Genomic DNA, 20902 nt, shown 5'->3' on the forward strand with positions numbered 1-20902 from the left:
CCCAGTGCCAGTGGTCAGCCATGTCCTCGCCACCCTGGCTGGGTCAAAAATCTTTGGCAAACTGGACTTGGCCCAAGCGTATCAACAGTTGCCTGTGGACGAAGCCACAGCAGAGGCTCAGACGATTGTGACGCACAGAGGGGCATTCAGAGTAAAGCGGCTGCAATTTGGCGTTAGCGTGGCACCAGGCATATTCCAGAATCTAATGGACTCTCTCCTTAAAGGGATTCCTGGCGTCACCCCCTTCTTCGATGATGTACTGATCGCCGGGCCCACACCAGAGGAATTTGAGGACCGCCTCCGCTCCGTCCTGCACCGTTTCCAGACGGCGGGCCTCAAGGTGAAGCGGGAAAAGTGTTTACTGGGAGTGCCGCAGGTGGACTTTCTGGGATTTAAGGTGGACGCAGAAGGGGTCCATCCAACCGGTGACAAGGTACGGGCCATTTGTGAGGCCCCAGCGCCCAAGAGCAAGCCCGAACTTCAGTCATTCTTGGGACTATTGAACTTTTACCATGCCTTCCTTCCCCATAAGGCAGCGGTAGCGGAGCCCCTACACAGACTCCTAGATAAAAGGGCCCCTTGGGTGTGGGGCCAGCGACAAAGGGCCGCATTCCAGGCAGTCAAGGACTTGCTCGTCTCGAACTCGGTCTTGGCACACTTCGACGAGAGGCTGCCAGTGGTGCTGGCATGCGACGCCTCTCCCTATGGCATCGGCGCTGTCCTGGGACACCAACTCCCGGATGGAAGAGAGGTGCCGGTGGCATACTTCTCCCAGACGCTTGCTGCAGCCGAACGAAACTACTCACAGATTGACAAGGAGGGTCTGGCAATCGTGAAGGGCGTAAAAAAATTCCATGATTTCTTGTACGGGCGGCCCTTTACCATAGTGACTGACCACAAGCCGTTGCTTGGCCTGTTTGCCCCCGAGAAGCAGACCCCCCAAGTGTTGTCTCCACGTGTCCTCAGGTGGTCAATTTTCCTTGCCGGCTACCAGTATGCACTAATCCACCGCCCTGGGAAGGCGATGGGCCACGCAGACGCACTCAGCAGGCTACCACTACCAGAAACAGGCCCCGACCCAGCGCCTGCGCAAGAGGTTATGACCCTGGAGCTGCTTCCCGACCGACCCATTCAGGCACAAGAAGTTGCGCACCATTCCACAAAAGATAGGGTCATCTCCCGGGTCCTGGACTGGGTGTGGCGAGGATGGCCCAGCAGCAGCCCCGGGCCAGAATTCGCTGGCTACACAAACCGCAAACATGAACTGTCGGCCCACAAGGGGTGCCTGTTATGGGGAAGCAGGGTTGTTGTTCCCCAGCCCCTCCGCAAAAGGGTCCTCACAGCCCTACACGAGACACACCCAGGGGTAGTGAGGATGAAGGCCCTTGCCAGGAGTTATGTGTGGTGGCCGGGGATTGACAGAGAGATAGAGGCCTGGGTCCAACACTGCCAGACCTGCCAAGAATCCCGCCCGGATCCCCCAAGGGCCCCAGTCCAGCCCTGGGAGTCCGCCCGACATCCATGGTCACGCTTGCACGTGGACTTCGCTGGCCCCTTCCAGGGAAAAACATTCTTCATAGTGGTGGATTCCTACACCAAATGGCTGGAGGTCGCACTGGTACTGTCCACTTCTACGGCGGCAGCCATCCGGGTACTACGTAAGCTGTTTGCAACCCACGGGCTCCCTGGCACCCTCGTCTCGGACAATGGAACCGCATTCACGTCAGAGGAGTTCCAGACCTTCACAGCGCAGAACGCCATCCGCCACATCCGCTCAGCACCATTCCACCCTGCCACCAATGGCCAAGCGGAGCGCCTGGTGCGGACCACCAAGGACAGCCTCCGCCGCATAACACAAGGGGACTGGGAATACCGCCTTGCCGCATTTCTTCTAGCACAGCACAGCACCCCAAGCACAACGACGGGCCGGAGCCCAGCTGAACTACTCATGGGCCGGCGCCTTGCAACTAGACTGGACCGACTTCACCCCGACAGAGCTCAGGATGAGGTAGTGGTGGGGAAAGGCAGGAACCCCTGGACATTTGTGGCCCAGGACCCAGTGTATGCGAAGAATTTTGGGGCAGGCCCAGCATGGGTACCCGCCACAGTCACCAAGGTGACCGGTCCCGTGTCGTACGAGGTACTAACGGAAGGGGGGCAATGTTGGCGCCGCCACTGCGACCAGCTACGGCGACGATTCCCAGGAGGAACCCGGGAGGAGAGCGGGACAGAGGGGTCCCAAGGGGACAGCAGGGCAGTGAGGCCTGTAGAGCGAGAGGGGTGGGCAGGGGAAGCAGAAGCAGTAGGCACAGAGGGGCGCCCCGAGGCTGGAAGGACACCGGAACCAGAGTCACAACCTAGTGGTTCAGTGGCGCCAGACCAGACAGCCCCGGCACAGCCAGCAGCCTCGGAACACGAGCCAGAACCAGAACCCCTGACCAAGGAACACCCCAGGCCACAACGCACACGGAGGCGGCCAGCAGACCTTGGGGACTATGAATGCAACTTCCCAGGCAGGACTGGAACTTAGAGGGGAGGGGTGTTATGTACTGAGCGGAATCCTAGAACAATAGGATTCAGAATCAGCGGGAGCTACCCAATCCAACTCCAGGTGGAAGTGAATCCGCAACCTGATTGGCCTGCTGGAGCAGCCAATCAGGCGGCTGGCAGAAGTGAATCTGCTACCTGATTGGCCTGTAGGAGCAGCCAATCAGGCTGCAGGCAGAAGTCAATCCACAATATAATTGGCCCACAGGTGTAGCCCTGAAGTAGCCAATCACGCAAGGCCCATTGTGTAAATAATGTATATAAGCAGATGGTTTTGGGAAAAGAGCCATTCGTCTTCTCTTCTTCTCCTTGATGAATATGAGCTGAATAAAGAGCATGAAATTCACTCTCGACTCCGAGTATATTTCACCATCCTACCTCAGGACAAAGGGCTGACCACAGCCTGTCCAATTCTATGCATGTTTACTAGAAGTAAATCCCACTGTACTCAGTGGGTCTCACCCTCAGGTAATAGTGAAAAAGACTGCAGTCTAAAATAATTCAACAGAAGCAGCTCAAATATTCTGCCAAAGACATCCAGGTTGGCAACTGAATCTTAAGTCTCATCCACACCACACATTTGAAACACATTTATATCACTTTAACAATCATGGCTTCTTCTAAAGTATTCTGACGATGGTAGTTTACCCCTCACAGAACTACAATTCCCAGCACCCTTAACCCAATGCAGTTCCTTGGATTCTTGGGGGGAAGTGAAGGGCATTAAATGTACAGTGTGGATGGGACCTCACTTCAACAGTGATTTGGGGACAATATCTTCCACAATGCGTAAAAGGAATCAGGCTATCTTAGGAGGTGGAGAGTAGCTTAGGAGACCCGAGGGGTGTCTGCCACCCCGAGTATTTGCTGTGTGAGGCAGTTGCCTCATTCTGCTTAATGAAATGGATGGCCCTACAACTTCCATCAGTCTCCATCCAGCATAGCCAATGGTCGAGGATGATGGCAGCTGTAGTCCACAAAATCGGGAATACACCACGTTGGTTACCCCCAGCCGTAAGAAGATCATACTATATCTGAGAAGAAAATTATCTGGTTACGCCTGATGACTAGGAATGAACAGAGGTATGAAAGAGGAGAGAGCAAGTCTTCCTTTGGTTCAATTTTCCTACTATAATAATAATAATTTATTATTTATACCCTGCCCACCTGGCTGGGTTTCCCAAGCGTTTAACCCAAGGCAGAGTTTGGTTTGCCATGTGGAAATGACACTTCACACCACCTTTTCCTTCCTTGTTGCGGCAACACATCACTGCCCAGGTAAATAGCAAGTTTGGACATGAATCGCGTTTCCCCCTGGTGAGCATGGAGACAGCCATTTATAAAGCAAGCTGGGTCTCAGCTGTAAAGGAAATATTCAGACTCTGGATGCTTCACATACCTTGGCATACTCACACTCAAAAGCTGGCAAGGTAATTGATGGGAATTTTACATAAGACAATTGTGGTGAAACCGACACCTGCATTTAGCCACGGAAACAGTGTACACTTGATATTTGGACCACAGAGATCTGATTGTTTGTTTGTTTTTAAAATGTGGTTTTAACATGGCAAGAGGAGTTGCTGAGGGGCAGAGTGTCAGGAAGCATTGGACTGGGGTGGAATGAGACAGGGTTTGTTGGGTAGGATTTGTAAACAATCAAAAACTGATGTTTTTTTTAAAAAAAGAAGAAGAAGAAGAAGCATGAACTGCTTTATGATTTAAGATGGGAAAACCAGAAGAAAGCTTGAGACTCAGTTTAACTTTGTAAAGAATGTAGACAAGACAGTAAAACATAGCAGTAAAGCATAATAAGCACACAATAAATGTCATTCTCTACCTAATGAAGTAAAAGACATAGGAAATTATTATAAACCCTGCTATGCCCTGAGAAACAAAAGCCTTCAGAGGCTCTAAGGCAGGGGTTGCCCCCATGGGCTCACTCAAGTAAATATGGATAGATAGGACTGCAGCCTGAGTGTTTTATATACGAACGTTGAATAACAATTACAGTATACCTGAAAAATATATTTTGAAGGAACGTTAAAATTCAGAAATATTATGTTATAACCTATTGCTTTGCACAGGAGGTTATTGCTCAGAGCAGGGATGGAGAACTTGCGACCCTCCAGAATGTGTTTGGACTCCAACTCCCATCAGCCTGGCCCGTGGTGAGGGATGATGGGATTTGGAGTCCAACCACATCCAGAGGGCCACAGGCTCCCCACCCCCACAGGCTCAGAGGGTTAATGCAGAGGATGGCAGACAGAATCCTAAATATTTAGCTTGAGCACTGATCAGGACTCAGGGAAGAAGAAGAATATGTGCCAGCAGATTTATGTTGCGCGGTCTTTTATGGACTAAAGTCAGATACGTCTGGTGAAGTGGACTTTAATCTGTTAAGTCTTTCAGGGGCCACCAGATCCTTTGTTACTTTCCCCCCCACTCAGCTACTCCTCAGGATGTTCTTACCTGGGAAAAGGAGAAAGCGGTGTGCCCTTGTGCGACAACACATTTCTCCAGGGAAATTGCCGGGTGAGGTATGTGTGCTCTGTCAGAACCTAAACAAATAGCTCTCTCTTGCAATGAGAGGTGGGACCAGGGAACGGAATGTTTTGCTGAAACTGAGAAAAGCATCCAGGACCTGTGGTTTCAAGTGCTCTGACCCTACTCAATCCCCGAGAGGAAGTCAAACAGAAATATGCAAATCCATTCCTTTTACAGATCCAGTTTGAGACAGCCCTTAGGGCAGGTGATGGAAACTTCTGACCCTCCTGATGTTGCTACAGTTCTCATCAGAATAATAATATAATTTATTACTTATACCCTGCCCATCTGACTGGGTTGCCCCAGCCACTCTGAGCAGCCAATGGTCAGGGGTGATGGGAGTTGCAGTTCAACAATATCTGGAGGACAAAAGGCTCCCCACATGCAGGCTGTTTCTTTCTTCTTCTTCATTTGGCCGATCTCAGGGTCATGAGTCTGAGTCCCAGGTTGGGCAAAAGATTTCTGCATTCCAGGGGGCTGGACTAGATAACCCTCATGGTCCCTTCCAACTCTATGATTCTATAATCATTCTACCAGTTGTTATTGGTGGGGTTTATGCTTTGAATGTTTTCTTATCAGATAGCTGTATTAAGTATTTTGGTTTGATTTGATTGCAACCTGCTCTGCGGTTGCTTTAGTAATGAAGAGTAGGCTAGAAACGTTTTAAGTGCTGTTGCACTCAGGTTCTGCTAGCGGGCTACCCAGACCCAGAGGCATCTGCTTGGCCACTGTGAGAACAGAGTGCTGGATTTAAATGGGCCTGATCCAGCAGGCACTCTCTGTCTCTGTCTCTATGATGTTGAGTTTGGGGAGGGAGGTGCTCACCATAATCTCTAGAGACAGTAAAGAGATAAGAATTTGAGCACACTCATAAATTCATGACACAAGCAAAGTTTGGTCAATTAAGAACTAAGCCAAGGGCTCTTCCATTCCCACTTAGGATCTCAAGCCCAGGCAGCTTCACATAGCTACCGTAGCTGGGGATAAGCCAAGCTGTTAATAAAAGGGCAATCCTTGGGTCTGGAATCCTTGGGTCTGGGAAGACGTGAGGTTCTCAAAGGTGGCAGGGTGTGTGAGAGAGGTGACAGGGAAAGAGTGTCTTTAGCAAGGTGCGCCGAGAACAAGGGGGAGAAAAAAAGACAAGAGATCCATCTTTGGTCAGTCTGGATGAAGGGAAACTGGGAAAGATGCCCTTGAGTACAGCATAGCTGCCAAGTTATCCCTTTTTAAAAGGGATATTCCCTTATGCTGAATAGGCTTCCTCGCGAGAAAAGGGAAAACTTGGCAGCTATGGAGTACAGTGCTGAATTGCTGCTGTGAACAAGCCACTCGAGATGACCATGCTGTAAGATCTGGACTCCCTCCATCTAAATTCAGATGTAAATATGTGAATAAATAATATTTCTTAAAGCTATGACAGCCTCTGCCATGTCTTCAATTCGCCAAAGGAACACAGACCCTGGGTGAGCACTTGGAACCCTGAAATCTTGCCACAGCTTGACAGAGATTGGGGGTAGAACACAACTACACACACACACACACACACACACACACAGAGAGAGAGAGAGAGAGAGAGAGAGAGAGATGTACCAGGGTGCAGGTAGGCCTTCTAGGATAAATGATCCAGAGAAGGGTGTAATCTTTAGCAGGCAACAGTCATCTACCAAAATTCCACTCCAGTTTAAGAACAGCCTGGCCCCATCCCATGGGAACCAGAGCTTCCAAAATGCCTTGTCATCAAGAACAAAGGATTTTTTTGTGTCCTGGGTCACCCATGCAAACTGCTTGGCTAATCAGCATAACCATTCTAGGCTGAGAAATACCAGCATTTCTACAGTAAAACAGAGAGAAAGAACGATTTCTCAAGCCAGAATGGGTAAACTGTCTCGAAGCAGAGCAGAGAGCTCTAGCCTTTTGCCCTGTTCCAGCCGTGGTCCAAGCTTAACCCCTTTAAACACCCACAGATTTTCCATTCCACCAACGTGATGGAGAGAGAAGGAATTTCGTGATTATTCTCCGGAGCCGATACTGCTAAGTTACAAGCAATAAACATGGAGAAAGAACGGCCTTTTGTAAGCAAGTAAGAATGGCACCCCATTTCATCTAATTAATAACCAGTATCACACTGCCCTTGTAGGGTGGAAAACCTCTTAAACCTATTGGCCGAGCCAGTATGGTGGTGTAGAACATACCAGCTGCTCAGGGATCAAAGCTGCCAGCCGTAGAAGCCTCAAAGTCTAGCACCCATCTGTACCAAGATACCGGTAGTTGTCAGTTTGGCTGGGATTCAAACCTCTTATGAGTACCATGAAAGAAGCACCTGTGTGGGGCAGGCCAACGACACTTTACTTTGTCATTTGTTGCCCACCTCTCTCCATACATCTCCCATAAATACATGCTTGATGTTCTTAGAATTTTGATAAAGTGTCAGGCATAGCTCTAGCGGCTTTAGTCCAAACGTAGCAGAGTATCGCTGCACAACACGGAAGCTTCCAGAGGTTTCAATGACTAGACGTCTGGACGCAGAATAACTATATACAGGATTTATTAAATAAAAGAAAAACAGAGTTTCTATATACAAAGCAAAGCAAAATAAATCCTTACTCTCTCTCTCACACACAACCATCTGATACAGCACGTCTCCTTCTAACTCTCACCTACACCACCACACAGAACAAATGTGCTAGCATTCCTTAATAACAGAGTTCAGTGCTGACCTTCAACCAATGAGAGAGTAGTTGCTATGTCTCTGGCAGAACTTGGCTTTCTGCCCAGTCTTAATTGACTCCCAGAGTTATTAGTTTGAGAAGCAAGAGTCTGATTGTTTCTCAGAGAACCAATTAAGAGAAACCTGAACAGATGTTACATGGGTAAGGCAGAGGAGGAATGAACAAGAGTGCAGAGGTGGGTGCTGACGATGTGCCCAGAGGTTTGGGAGGTGATGGGGAGGGGTCTGCCTCAGTAATATTGGATACCCTGACTGCCATGGGAAAGCTGCCTGACTTGCCTCCACCGCCTCTGGAAAGGCACGAGGCTAAAATGAACAGTGAGCTGGCTGTGTTAACTCTACCTCCATTGCCAAGGATGCTGTGCTGGCATCAGCAGACCTTGCAGACCCAGTCTACTTGTTGCAGACCCAGTCTACTTGGTTGCCCAGTCCTGTGACTTGGGGAAGCAACCACACAAATTACTGTGCCTGCCCCATCCTTCAAAAAGGGGGCCTAGGAGGCACATCAAGTGTTGGGACAATGATTTAGCTTCTGCCTAGCTATACATCTTAGACCTCTGGTCACTTCTGAACCATGTAACCTGTAACTTGATCTAAGTTTGGGCACTGTGTGTGGGTTGGGGGAAGCAACAAGGACTTCTCTTAAGACAAGAGTGAGTGCACCAATCTCAGGTGCTTGGCAGCCAGCCTCCCTCGCTAGCCCGCTTCATAGCATTTGGAATTTAGTGCAAGTGCCATGAACGTCAGCCACAAAATGGCTGCCATGGGGTGAGTGGCAGGATGCAAAATGAATACGGGAACGGCACAACACAAAATGGCTGCCACATCTAAGAGAGCAGAAAAAGCAACAGGAATACAAAATGGTGTGTGCATGCCACCTACCCTGGGGTGCAGCGTGGATTTCTGAGGGGATATTTACTGAGATGTTTTGCAGGTGCCATAGTACTGGTGAGTACACCTCGCAACAACGAAGTGAGCTCAACTCTACACCCACCAATATTCTAAAGGGATTCAAGAGTCCTCAGAAAGAGGCAGAGAAATGGAAGCTTATTTCGCAGGAGGAAATATACTTCGAGAAATTAGAGGACAGGTTTTGCCAGTTCAGACTGTCCTAAAATTCACTACCACCGAAGGACCAAGGACATAGGTCCAAGAGCCAAACAACAATTTTATCCTCTTCTGCATTTAAAGCACAAGTACAGTATGTCAGTGCCACACACACTTGAATAATAGTGACAAGAAAACGCAAAGTGGGCAGAAAACCCGAGGGACATTCTTTCCCTATGGCATCACAGCAAACAAACAGAAAAACCATTCCAGGACAGTGAAGCATGAATGCATAAGAGAGATAGCTGGTGGGACTTTATAGGAAATTATGCAACAATTAACACAAATGGGCCCTTTTTAAAACAAAACTTTGGAATGTGTTAAGAGGAGGGCACGAAGTTTGGCCAATACCGTGGTTTCGTTCACAGGAACTACAGTCTCCTCCGCTAGAGTCCTGCCAACAGCAAGGCCATCCCCATTTGCGTGTGTGGATGGATCTGCTCCCCCTGCCACCACCAACAAAATGGGACACTCTGCAAATTAAATAACTCTGCATGCATACTGGAGCACTCAGAGAGCTTGTTCAGAAGACACTGCAGATCTGCCCTTTTAAGATAAGAAATGCAGGAGACTTCAAATGTGGCTAGCTACCTTTGGCAAAGCAAGGCTGCAATCCTATGCATTCTTCCTGGGAGGAAGCCCCATTCAATACAATGAGATTTATATCTGGCTGAGCATGTAGAGGACGGCAGTGTAACAGAACACTGTCACAGGAGCGGGTAGTCCAGGAAGAACATTTATTTGCAAGCTCCCATTTTTAAAGGCAGCAAATGCCATTCATAAAGTCCTTCTCAAGGCAATTTGCTTTTATGCAGTCAGTGGCTGAGGCCACGTTCACACCATATATTCAAAACACTGTGATTCCACTTTAACTTACCCCAAAGAATCCTGGGAACTCTATAGTTTGCTCAGGGTGCTGAGAGGTGTTAGGAGTTCCCCTCGCAGAGCTGCAATTCCCAGAGTTCCCTGTGAAGAGGGAGCGCTAGGAGACCCGGAAAGAGTGGTTTAGCTAACATCTCTCAGCACCCTTAAACAACTACAACTCCCAATATTCTTTGGGAGAAGCCATGACTGTTAAATTAGGGCTGCCATACATCCAGATTTTCCTGGACATTACTGGGATTTCAAAGGTGTAATTTATATCTGAGGGAATTTTTGAAAAGGTGTGCTTTGTCCTGGGTATTAGGCAATCGAAAAGTTGTGGGGTTTGTCTAAAAAAATGCTTTCGGGGTGTCCTGGTTTTTACTTTTTGAAATATGGCAACCTGAGTTAAATGTATGGTCTGAATGTGTCCCAATTGTGTTTCTGCATGCTTTCTTCTTGTGTTGCTTTGATTTGTTTGGTCTTGCAGAAAGGACACTTAATATACTTTTGGAGAGGGAGAAGCACCCCCCACCCTGATTCTGCCCATCTTTCTCTCTTCCTTTCAACCCTACATAAAACCAGTTCTTTTTTCTAAAAAAAATGTTTAGGGGTACTCTCATTTTGACACAAGAAAACCACCATTTTATAGTTCAAATCGAGGGAAATAAATAATGCAGTAAATGGACAAAAGTACAAAGATTCACAAAATGTTTAGGGGTATGTGTACCCCAGCGTCCCCCCAGAAAAAAGCACTGCATAAAACCATGGTTTTTCCATGAAACACAGCCAAAGTAAGAGCATTTGCACACGTGTCCTTTTTTGTTCTCATTACTGTGTAAAATACCACTGATTTTTTTTGGTGTGTGTGTGTGTCAAACTTCCAGAAATTTTTTGGTTCCTCCCCCCCCACCACTGACAAATCCCCACAACAAGCCTTGATGGCAAGATAAAGTATGGTTCCTCTCCTTCTTCCCAATACATTTGCACCATCTAGTGGACATTAACGCAAAGCATCCTAAATGGCATTTTAGTTGGTCTTCAGCTGTGGCTGTTTCTTGACAGTGAGAGTGGTAAAGGTACAGTGGAACCTCGGTTTATGAACACCTCGGTTTACGAATTTTCGGTTTACAAATGCCGCGGACCCATCTGGAACTGATAATTCACTTTCCATTACTTTCAATGGGAAAGTTCGCTTCAGTTTATGAACGCTTCAGTTTATGAACAGACTTCTGGAACCAATTACACCCATGCTTTGGGTTAAGTACGCTTCAGGTTGAGTACTCCGCGGACCCGTCTGGAACGGATTAATCCACTTTCCATTAGTTTCAATGGGAAAGTTCGCTTGAGTTTATGAACGCTTCAGTTTAAGTACTCCACGGACCGTCTGGAACAGATTAATCCACTTTCCATTACTTTCAATGGGAAAGTTTGCTTCAGTTTATGAACGCTTCAGTTTATGAACAGACTTCCGGAACCAATTGTGTTCATAAACCAAGGTACCACTGTATTCTCTTCAGGGTAGCCAGATGAAAAGGGAGATGGGGCTCTTTCTTGCTCCTTTAAAAGTTGTATGAAAGGGGGATTTTAGCAGATTTGGTTGGGATAAGGGTTGCAGCCTGTTGTCTTTGTCCATGGAGTTTTCTTGGCAGGGATACTGGAGTGGCTTGCCAGTTCCTTCTCCAGGAACTGTTGGGAAAGATTGAGGGCACTAGGAGAAGGGGACGACAGAGGACAAGATGGTTGGACAGTGTTCTCGAAGCTACGAACATGAGTTTGACCAAACTACGGGAGGCAGTGGAAGACAGGAGTGCCTGGCATGCTATGGTCCATGGGGTCACGAAGAGTCGGACACGACTAAACGACTAAACAACAAGGGTTGCAGCTCAGTGGGCAGAACACCTGCTTTGTATGCACAAAGTCCCAGGTTCAATCCCTAATGTCTCCAGGTAAGGCTGGAAGAAGTTCTTGCTTGACACACTGGGGAGCTGCTACCAGTCAGTTCATTGCTGAGCTAGATGAAGCAGCAGCCCGACTCACAAAGAGGCAGCTTCCTATGTTCCTGTCTAAAGCCCCATAGAGGGAATTTCAGCTGCAAGAAGGGTAGTGGAGGATGATCTCTTTTGAAGCAGAATGACTGAAAACTTGTGTGCTGTTCATTATTATTAATTATTATTTATTAAATTGTTATACTGCCCTGTGCCCCGTATGTCTCAGGGCGGTTCACAATATAAAATCACAACATATATATATAAAAGAAAATACATAAAAAAGCAAGATCAAGTTAACCCAATAATTATAAAAGAGTGCTATATCTTCCCCACTACCATGAACTTGCTATATAGATGGAAAGGTAGCAGTTTGAACTTCTCCTCCTTTCTAAAAGGAAAAGTACACATCCGGTCACAGGGAAGAAGGAACACACAGTCTTCACACATTTCTTTAAAGACACAAACAAACCTAAAGGCTCAAGAAACAGGACAGTGGGGTATTTTCTATTTCCAGCCCCCTAAAAATATAAGATGGATGTTAGCTGAAGCATCATTGATGCACAGCCAAAGAACATAGAACCAACAAGGGGTAAAATTATGGTCACAAGTGTTGGCTGTAAAACAGTGCCATCTAATGGACAAATATGCTCACACTTTGCCACCAGAGTTTTAAAGACAGACGAGCCCCATTTTGCCTGCTCTGGACTCGGGTTTAAGTTATTCCAAGATTTCTATTTCCAGACTCTCCATATACAGCAATATCTCTTTGTATACACCAGGCACCCCAAACTTCAGCCCTCCAGATGTTTTGGACTACAATTCCCATCATCCCTGACCACTGGTCCTGTTAGCTAGGGATCATGGGAGTTGTAGGCCAAAACATCTGGATGGTCACAGTTTGGGGATGCCAGGTCTACACTTATTTCAAACCAAGATTATTTCCCCATAAATTATACACATAGTCCAACAATATAAAATTATATGTTCAATTCTGCTTTTCAATTAATATTTGCGATGAGAGTGCATAGTTGTAACGTGTGTTGGGGTGAAATAAATTTGCTCAGTTGCCTTACACACTACAGTGGTATATCAGTTTACAAACTTAATCTATTCCTGAAGTCTTAAACTGAGACGCGCTTTTCCTAATGAGGCCTCCAGCCACTGGAGCCCTTCCACCATTCGGCTTCCATTCTTAGACTGAGGTAAAGTTCACAAACTGGGACACTACTTCTGGTTTTGCGGAGTTTGTAAACCAAATAGTTTGTAAACAGGGCTGTTCTTACACTGAGGTACCACTGTATTGGATTATAATGGGCACCAACCACATACACCTTAAATCTGTAGTGTAGAAAACCGTCATGAGATATGCAGAAATCTCTGATAATAATAGCCCTGCCATTGCACACTTACTCAGAAGTAAGTTCGACTGGCTTCAGTGGGACTCATTCCCAAATGAATGAGCATGGATTAAAAGCAGCACAACTGTGTTCTGGGTTGTGGACTTTGACCCTTTACAGCTTTGTGCATACTGCTACTTGAGATTACCTCAGAACCTCCATTTTTGGCCATTGTGAAGGAGAACAATTGATTCCTTTAAAAATAGGACATTATGGTCAACTGAAACAAGACATGACCACTCACCCAAATTTTGAGGTTAAGGTGCCACCCAAGGAAGCTCCAACGATCATTCCTACCCCAAAACATAGTCCAAGCTTTCCTAAAGCATCAACACGTTCGTCAGCGGTCGTCAAATCTGTTATCAACATTTGAGCACCTATTTAAAAAATGGAGGGGAAACCCAGGTTAATCGTGTACCATCTAAAATCTTTGCTCTTCCTTTTAAAAATATGATAATGAGCATTTCAGAGGCAGTGTTCTTGGGTGAATACCATGATGAACCATGGATTCGTTACACCCCCAAATCAATAGTTTGACAAGTTTTATGAATGTGGGTGCTTTAGTTCACAAGGGAGGTACTGCAAGAAGATTGGTCTGTGGCCATTTCGTAAGACGGCTTCTTACCACAGACATATGCCAACCTGCCTGAGAAGCGAAAAACTTCCTCTCATCCCCTGCCTTGGGAGATCAACTCCAGATTGCTCCCAGTATCGACCAGACCTTAACTCACATCGTCCCCATGCGCATGAGCAGCAGTTTCTTAGTTTGACTCTGGGAGCCAAAGCCCTGGAGTCGACCGATGCTAATGCTTGCATCATCTAATAGCATCACCTGGTAGTCCATGCATGAAGATGGAGGGGACCCTGGACAGAAAGAGCAGAGGGACACTGGTGGACACAGACAGGAGCAAGAAGAACAGAGATCCAGCCATGTATGAGATGGCCAAGGCAGTCTTGGCTCCAAACTGGTCAGCAAACCTGGCAGAGAAAGAGATGCAGCATCTTCAGAAACAGAACAGGGTGTGCAGCAATCAAAGCAGAACTCCACCAAACTGTAGATGTTCTTCTAGCCTTTCAAGATAAACACAGGTCCTAGGGAAGGTTGGCTGTTCAATAGGGCTGATGAGGAGTGCCTGGGTGGGGCTGGGTCCTCCACTACCTCCAACTCTCCCTCCCTCCCACCTCTGCTGCCTTGCCTCCTCTTCATGGCAATGGTGGCAGCAGTGTCCCCTCCTCCTCCCTCCTGGCTTCCTTTTTTGGTGAGCAGGTGTGTGTTCTGCTGCAGAGGCAGGAGAAACCTCTCCCCAACCCAGGTTACATTTCCCCCTTTTGCTGACGCTTTAGTGGCAGCACTGTTAGTGGAGCCCCATTCGATAGGCAGAAGTCAGCAGGTCCAGCCAGGAAGTGGGGCTGCTGGCTGTGGCCACTGGTGCCAGGCACAAGGGACCCCAAAGCACTGGGGAGGTCACCCCATTCGCTCACTTCCCAGGAAAAACTCTGCTAATTAGCATAAGGTTACCAGATCTTTTCCCAATGAATCCGGGGACACTTTTCAACTTCAATAGGAATGATAGGATTTTGTCAGGGGAATGATTTGTAAATCCGGGAACTGTCCCCGGGAAACGGGGACGTCTGGTAACCTTAAATTACCATCCACTCAAGGTAGGCTATCAGTTCCATAGGCATCCAGGCCCACCCCACCCCCCCAATGCAGGAATATGCAGCTGTCCCATACAGAGATGGAACCTGCAACCTTGGTATTATCAGCACTACACTCTAACTAACTGAGCTATCCAGCCTCCAAATTATAATCCTCCTAATCCGACATTACAGATATCATCCTTGTCCACGGATTGATGTACCGGTATTTTGAAAGGCAAGGTTTGCAATCATCTGAAGAAGTGTGCATGCACACGAAAGCTCATACCAATGACAAACTTAGTTGGTCTCTAAGGTGCTACTGGGAAGAATTTTTTTATTTTGCAATCATCTTGTCAGCATTCAAATCTATGACTTATTCCCCACATTCAACATCCAATTAAAAATACAAAAGAAATGGAAATGAATGCTGGCCTTGCTATGCAGCTTCCTCCCTCCCTTTTCTATCATTAACAGCTACTTGTGTGTAGACAGTCTTATTAACAGTTCCTGCATTGGCTAATATCCAGCGGCAATCAGAACATTAAAAAAAATAGGGGAATATAGAGTTGGTTAGTATACAATACAGTAGTAAAAGAGCCTTTCATTCCCCTGCTACCAGTATAGGAAATCCAGATGGCTATTTAAATTATTTCCCTGAGCTAAAAATAAAATGGTGTTATTAACTCCAAACAATTCTGACATTCCACAGGGTTCCCTGTGGTTGTTATATTTACCTCCCAAAAATGGGACCTCCCAGAAGCTGAAGAACACCAAAGACTGTTTGCAAGTAGCCAAATTCAACAGCATCCATACCCAGGCTGGTTGCCAAATACTGAAAGGGGGTGAAATGAAAGAAAAAGGTGTATGTTATACTGTATTTATGAATGACATGGAAGCTAATACTAAATCCTAAAATGTTGGTGAGACCATGGTGCAATCTCTTAAATTTGCATGAGCAGGACTTGTAAGGTCACCCTTCAAGCCAAAATAATGTCCTCTTAAGCCCCAAAGCAGATGGCCTCCTTCACTGGCTCAAAACATGCTGTCACCTAACAGAATTGCCCTCTGTGGCACAGAACCACATCATGTCTTCAATCTCACAAGCTGCTGTACAGCTTCCAGGTCATGTGGCCAGCATGACAAAGCCGCTTCTGGCAAACCAGAGCAGCGCACGGAAACACTGTTTACCTTTCTGCTGTAGCGGTACCTATTTATCTACTTGCACTTTGACGTGCTTTCGAACTGCTAGGTTGGCAGGCAAGGGCGTACCCACCATTCGGCAAGTTAGGGCAGCTGCCCTACTCTAGAAGCAGGGCTGGTGGGCAGAGGCGGAGCACAGCCCGGCGGAGCGCGAGTTCGCCATTCCCGCCGCACCGCGCCGCACCCTCCCTCCAGCTCCCCGGCGCGCCCTCAGGCAAGGCCAAGCGCGGCGGGGAACCAGGGAGCGCGGCGCGGCGGGCGGGAACGCAGAACTCGCGCTCCGCTGGGCTGGGCTCCGCCTCCGCCCACCAGCCCTGCTTCTAGGGAGGGGCACAGCCCGGCGGAGCGCGAGTTCGCTGTTCCCGCCTACTTTGTGGCCCCTCCCCTTCCGTGCCTTGGCCCCTCCCCTTGCCCCCCCCTAGTTTTGATCCTGGGTACGCCCATGTTGGCAGGAGCTGGGACCGAGCAACGGGAGCTCACCCCGTCGCAGGGATTCGAACCGGGAAGCCCTAGGCTCTGTGATTTAACCCACAGCACCACCCGCTGCCCCGCCTGCAGTAATACATGACCCACAATGAATATATGCCCATACTATAGATGGCCTCCTTTCTCTTCTCTGGTGGTACTTCTGGTGCAACTTCTTTTAGATTGGCTCCTGATCCAGTTGAAGACCAAGGTTGTATGATATGCAGATACCACAAACAGAATCTGTTAAGGGCTCAGCTTAGGTGTTCGTTACAAGTAATTAGTGAAAAGCATCAGTGCTTTCCTTGATCACCACCAGTTCCCACTAGCTACTTGGCATTCTCGCACACATTTTGAAGGTCCTGCTGGTTATATAACACAGTGTGGAAGTTGCACCACTCAGGCAACTTTAAAAATAAATAAATGAGTCCTATCCAATTAAGCCACACTAAATAATAAATCTGCTGCAATGAATTAAGTACATTGATTTCGACAGGTCTACTCTAACGTATTTTAGAATATCCCTCTCACACCTTGTAATGCAAAGTTTATGTCAGTATATCAACTGAATTAGATCAAGGAACCATCATCAAACTAAACACTCTTCCTGCACAAATCCTCTTCTATGGTAGATTCTGAAGTTAAGCATTTGATATATGTATGTCCCGCCTTTTCTCCAATGCACTTAAGGTGGTTCTCTCCCCAATCCCTTTTACCCTCACAACAACCTTGTGAGGTAGGCTAGGCTGAGAGACAAGGACACACACAGAGGTTCGTGTCCATGTGGAGATTTTAACCAGGTTCACTTACACTTTCTTATACTAAGTCAGGGAGCTGGAGTTAGATCAGGAAGTTGCTAAGGCATTTTTCCTTTAGAAAAAATAATAATGGGTGGAGCTAATAAAAATCTATACTCTATACTGTATACTCACTGGAACAATCCCCATCTGCATGAACATGCATGCCAGGTCCACAGCTGTAATCAGATAAGTGACTTGGATCAGCCTTTGCTTTGAGGTCATATTTATTCTGCTGTTATCATTATCATCCTTCTCCAAGGGCTCATCTCTCAATTTCCGTCTCTGTTGTTGCGCTCTCTCTGCAGGGATTCCTAGGTTCATGCTGCGCTGGGTAAACTGTCAGGCACACACCTTGGTCTGGAGGAATACAACAGAGAATGACCTTTCCACTGGGAAGGAACACAAGCTCATTAACAGAGAAGGTACAAAGGTCATGGTTTTCAGTGGAGGTGGAGGGTGACAGTCAAGTCAGGGAGCATTCCTGCTGATAGGTTTGCAGCACAGGGGTGACGCAACATTGCCAGCTAGTGGCTGTGATCTAGCACTTTCCAGTGCAATTTTCTGACACTTATCAGACTTTTTGTAGTTAGGAAAGTGATGGGACAATTGCACTAGGAAGCGTGGGGGTAACAACCAGTTTTGTGTGCGAATAAGCCAGTTGTCTGGAACCACTGTCACATTCTTTCACTAGCCTTTTATGATGTTCAGGATAGGTAACTGTCAAGCTGGCCTCTTTGAAAGGTTCTGCTTTAGTAAAAAAAGAAGAACTACAATTGGAACGACAGTGTAATTCTCATTCTGCGCAAGGAAGTATGTCCCTCTGCATTCTGTGGGGTTTGTTAATCTGGCACTGCCAAGCCCAAGGAATCACTGGATTCTGCAAGCCCCAGAGCAACCATGATGGACTAAAACAGATGGCAGCAGTGTAAAGTTCAGGCTCTGCGCAAGCTCTGAGAAACGCAACGCAACAAAACAAAAACCTGCTTGTGGGTCAAATTGACTTTCTGCTGGTGAGTGACCTTGGGACCCATTGATAAGCAGACTGCTTTGCTAAGAGGTGGAGGAACATCCATGGTGTGCAGATAAAAAGAGATGCCCAGAAGAGAGAGCTGCTAGGCATCCCTCTATTTATCTTTTATTTTGTTTTATTTTGTTTTCCTTTTCCCCCTCCTTGTTTCTTCCTTTCTATCTGCTGCTGTTGTGGCTCTGCTGGAGATAAAGGATGCTTGGACCTGCCTACCCACTGCACTGGATTGCTAGCTCTGGACTTGATGCTAAAATGCTTTGCAGCTCAGAATGGGTAAGAAACTTAAAATGGCTTAGGAAGCTCAATTGGCTGGAAGGTATTTTAGTACAGAGATGGAGTGTATATGTTGGTCATAGGGCCTGACTTCATTCCTATTCAAGTTGCTTCATTAGTTGTTCTGTCCATAATAATACTGTAATAATGTCCATTTAAAAATGGTTTCTGCAGGGAAAGTTGTGGGCCAGAAAACAACAACAACGCTTGGACATGGAGCTTTAAAGCATGGACCTGTGCCTGGAAAGAGCAGAGCAAAACGTAGTTGTGGATAAACCCTAACTCTCTCTGACCCTCCTGATTTCTCTCTGTCCTTTTTCTGCTGAGTCACTTCTGGGCAGCTGTTCCTTTTACCTGCACCTTCCCTCAGTGTCACTAAGTTTCTCTTCCTGACTGCTTTCCTCTCCCTCTTACTTAGTTCCACATATAACTGATACATATTTCCTTTCATAACTTTAAGTGAACGATTATTACAGTTAACTATATGGTTTCAAAAGTCCATATGCCCCCTTGAATTTAGACATAGGGGGGTTATCTGTGTTGCTTCAGGAGTTATAATTCTTTCTAGGTGGGAACCAAAAAATGTTGTATCCAAGCAGGATTGAGATGAGTGTGAGCTGGGTTGTCTCTCATTTGCTTGTGCAAGAGGAGGTGGGTATTCTCTACAGGGGGTGAGTCAACAATTGTACTGGCATCTTTCGGCTCCTGAAGTCGCCTCTCTTCCGTCTGTCCTGCTAGTCTGAGTGTACAGGTTGGTTGTTGCGCTGCAATTACCTTTGATTCCTTCTCAAAACTTAGTCCTCTTGAGTTACCATCTCAAACAAGTGTATGTCCAGTTGACTTTGGACCTCAGTTTTCTTCCACTCCTTATTGTGTCACTCCACTGGCCGTATCCAAAGTTTGAGTATCAGTAGGTCTTTAGTTGACTTCTCACAGTAGTATGCCTGTCTTAATTTCTGTTCTACAATCAGCTCAGCTCATCTGTTGGAGCTCTCTGGCTGTAGTAAGCCGCACTCATTGGTAACAAGGCATTTATCCTTCAACCCATCATTCCCTGTGCTGGACTCCCATCCAAACCTTATGAAGGTGTGTTCTGGTGGTCCAGGATATCTAGATATGCACCAGTCCTTGCTTTTCTGGCTTTGATCAAAATTCTCTGAGCCATTTTGACAGCTGATTCAGCTGTTCTATTGCTCTGGGGGATGTCTGATAATCAAATTCCCACTGCTTTTGGAATGTTCTGAAACTATGGTCCGTTATCAGAGCATATCATATCTGCTATTCCATAGTGGGCAAAATGGCACTTTAGTTTCTTTATCATTGTCTCAGATATAATACCTGGCAGTGGATCTCTCTCCCCAAAGTTGTAGTAGTAGTTTACCATGATGAGATAATCTTTCTATTCCACCCTTCTTCCGTAGATCTCAGGGTGGTTCACATGTGCTGAAGCCTGTTTGGGGCACTCAACCATGGCCCCTGCAGGATGGTTTCCAGTGGCTTAGGGTCCAGTTTGGGATGCACTCTCTGGCCAAATGTAAGTTGATGGAAGCATTTCATGCCAAAAACTACAGCCAACAGTTCCTTTTTTCAATCTGTGCATATCCTCTTTCGGTTTCTGATAGTGCTCCACTGGCAAATGCAACTGGCTGCTGTTTCTGTAACAGCACAGCTCTTGGCCCTGGCCCAGATGCATCGCATTGTGTAACTGTAACACTAACTGCTCCCCTGGGTTGTAATATCTTCATACAGGACTACTGGCTATGGTGCCCTTTATCTTCTCAAATGACTTTCTGACCATTCCCATTCTACCTCTTTGTGTGTCAGCTGTCGGAGTGGCTCACACTAATCTTCTAGCCAAGTAGTTTGCCATTCCCAAAAATCTTTGCATCCTTAGATCATGGTAACACCTGGATTGCTTTTACTTTTGCAGGGTCCACTTTCAGACCCTCTGTTGTCAACGGGTGGCCAATGTATGGCACTTCCTTTAGTTGTAACCTGACTTTATTTGGGTTTTATATTTCTTTCTCTGCACTTCTCCAAAAACATGCTTAATTTTTTTGTCACGATCTCTTGCTGCTTCCTTTCCAGTACCATCTTCTCCCACAATTAGAATCTCATAAGCAATGATTTTTGAGGCCTGGAACATTCTCTACTTTTTGATTTGGTCGATGCTGAAATACTTCAGAAGCAGGGCCCACAGCATCCACAGCCAAAGGTACCTGCCAAAAGGAGTTGCAAAAGTGGCAAGACAGCTTGACTCTGAGCTGAGTTCTGTATGCCAGAATCCATTTTTTTTTACTTCAAACACTGAGGAAACCTTG

General features: G+C 46.8%; 1 protein-coding gene across 2 annotated transcripts in view; it reads right to left on the reverse strand.

Moving 5' to 3' along the window:
* SLC22A18 (solute carrier family 22 member 18) overlaps positions 1 to 20902 on the reverse strand; it is a 92532-nt gene that overhangs the window by 52453 nt on the left and 19177 nt on the right. For both annotated transcript variants that reach the window (XM_060276191.1, XM_035120941.2), the window contains exons 2-5: positions 17414 to 17638; positions 15551 to 15648; positions 14008 to 14153; positions 13420 to 13552 (exon numbers count right to left, since the gene is read on the reverse strand). In XM_060276191.1, the coding sequence (XP_060132174.1) occupies positions 13420 to 13552; positions 14008 to 14153; positions 15551 to 15648; positions 17414 to 17602 (566 nt within the window). In that variant the 5' untranslated portion in view covers positions 17603 to 17638. The remainder of the gene's footprint in view (positions 1 to 13419; positions 13553 to 14007; positions 14154 to 15550; positions 15649 to 17413; positions 17639 to 20902) is intronic.

This window comes from Zootoca vivipara, chromosome 1 (genome assembly GCF_963506605.1).
Source record: "Zootoca vivipara chromosome 1, rZooViv1.1, whole genome shotgun sequence".
In the NCBI taxonomy this organism is placed as follows: Eukaryota; Metazoa; Chordata; class Lepidosauria; order Squamata; family Lacertidae; genus Zootoca; species Zootoca vivipara.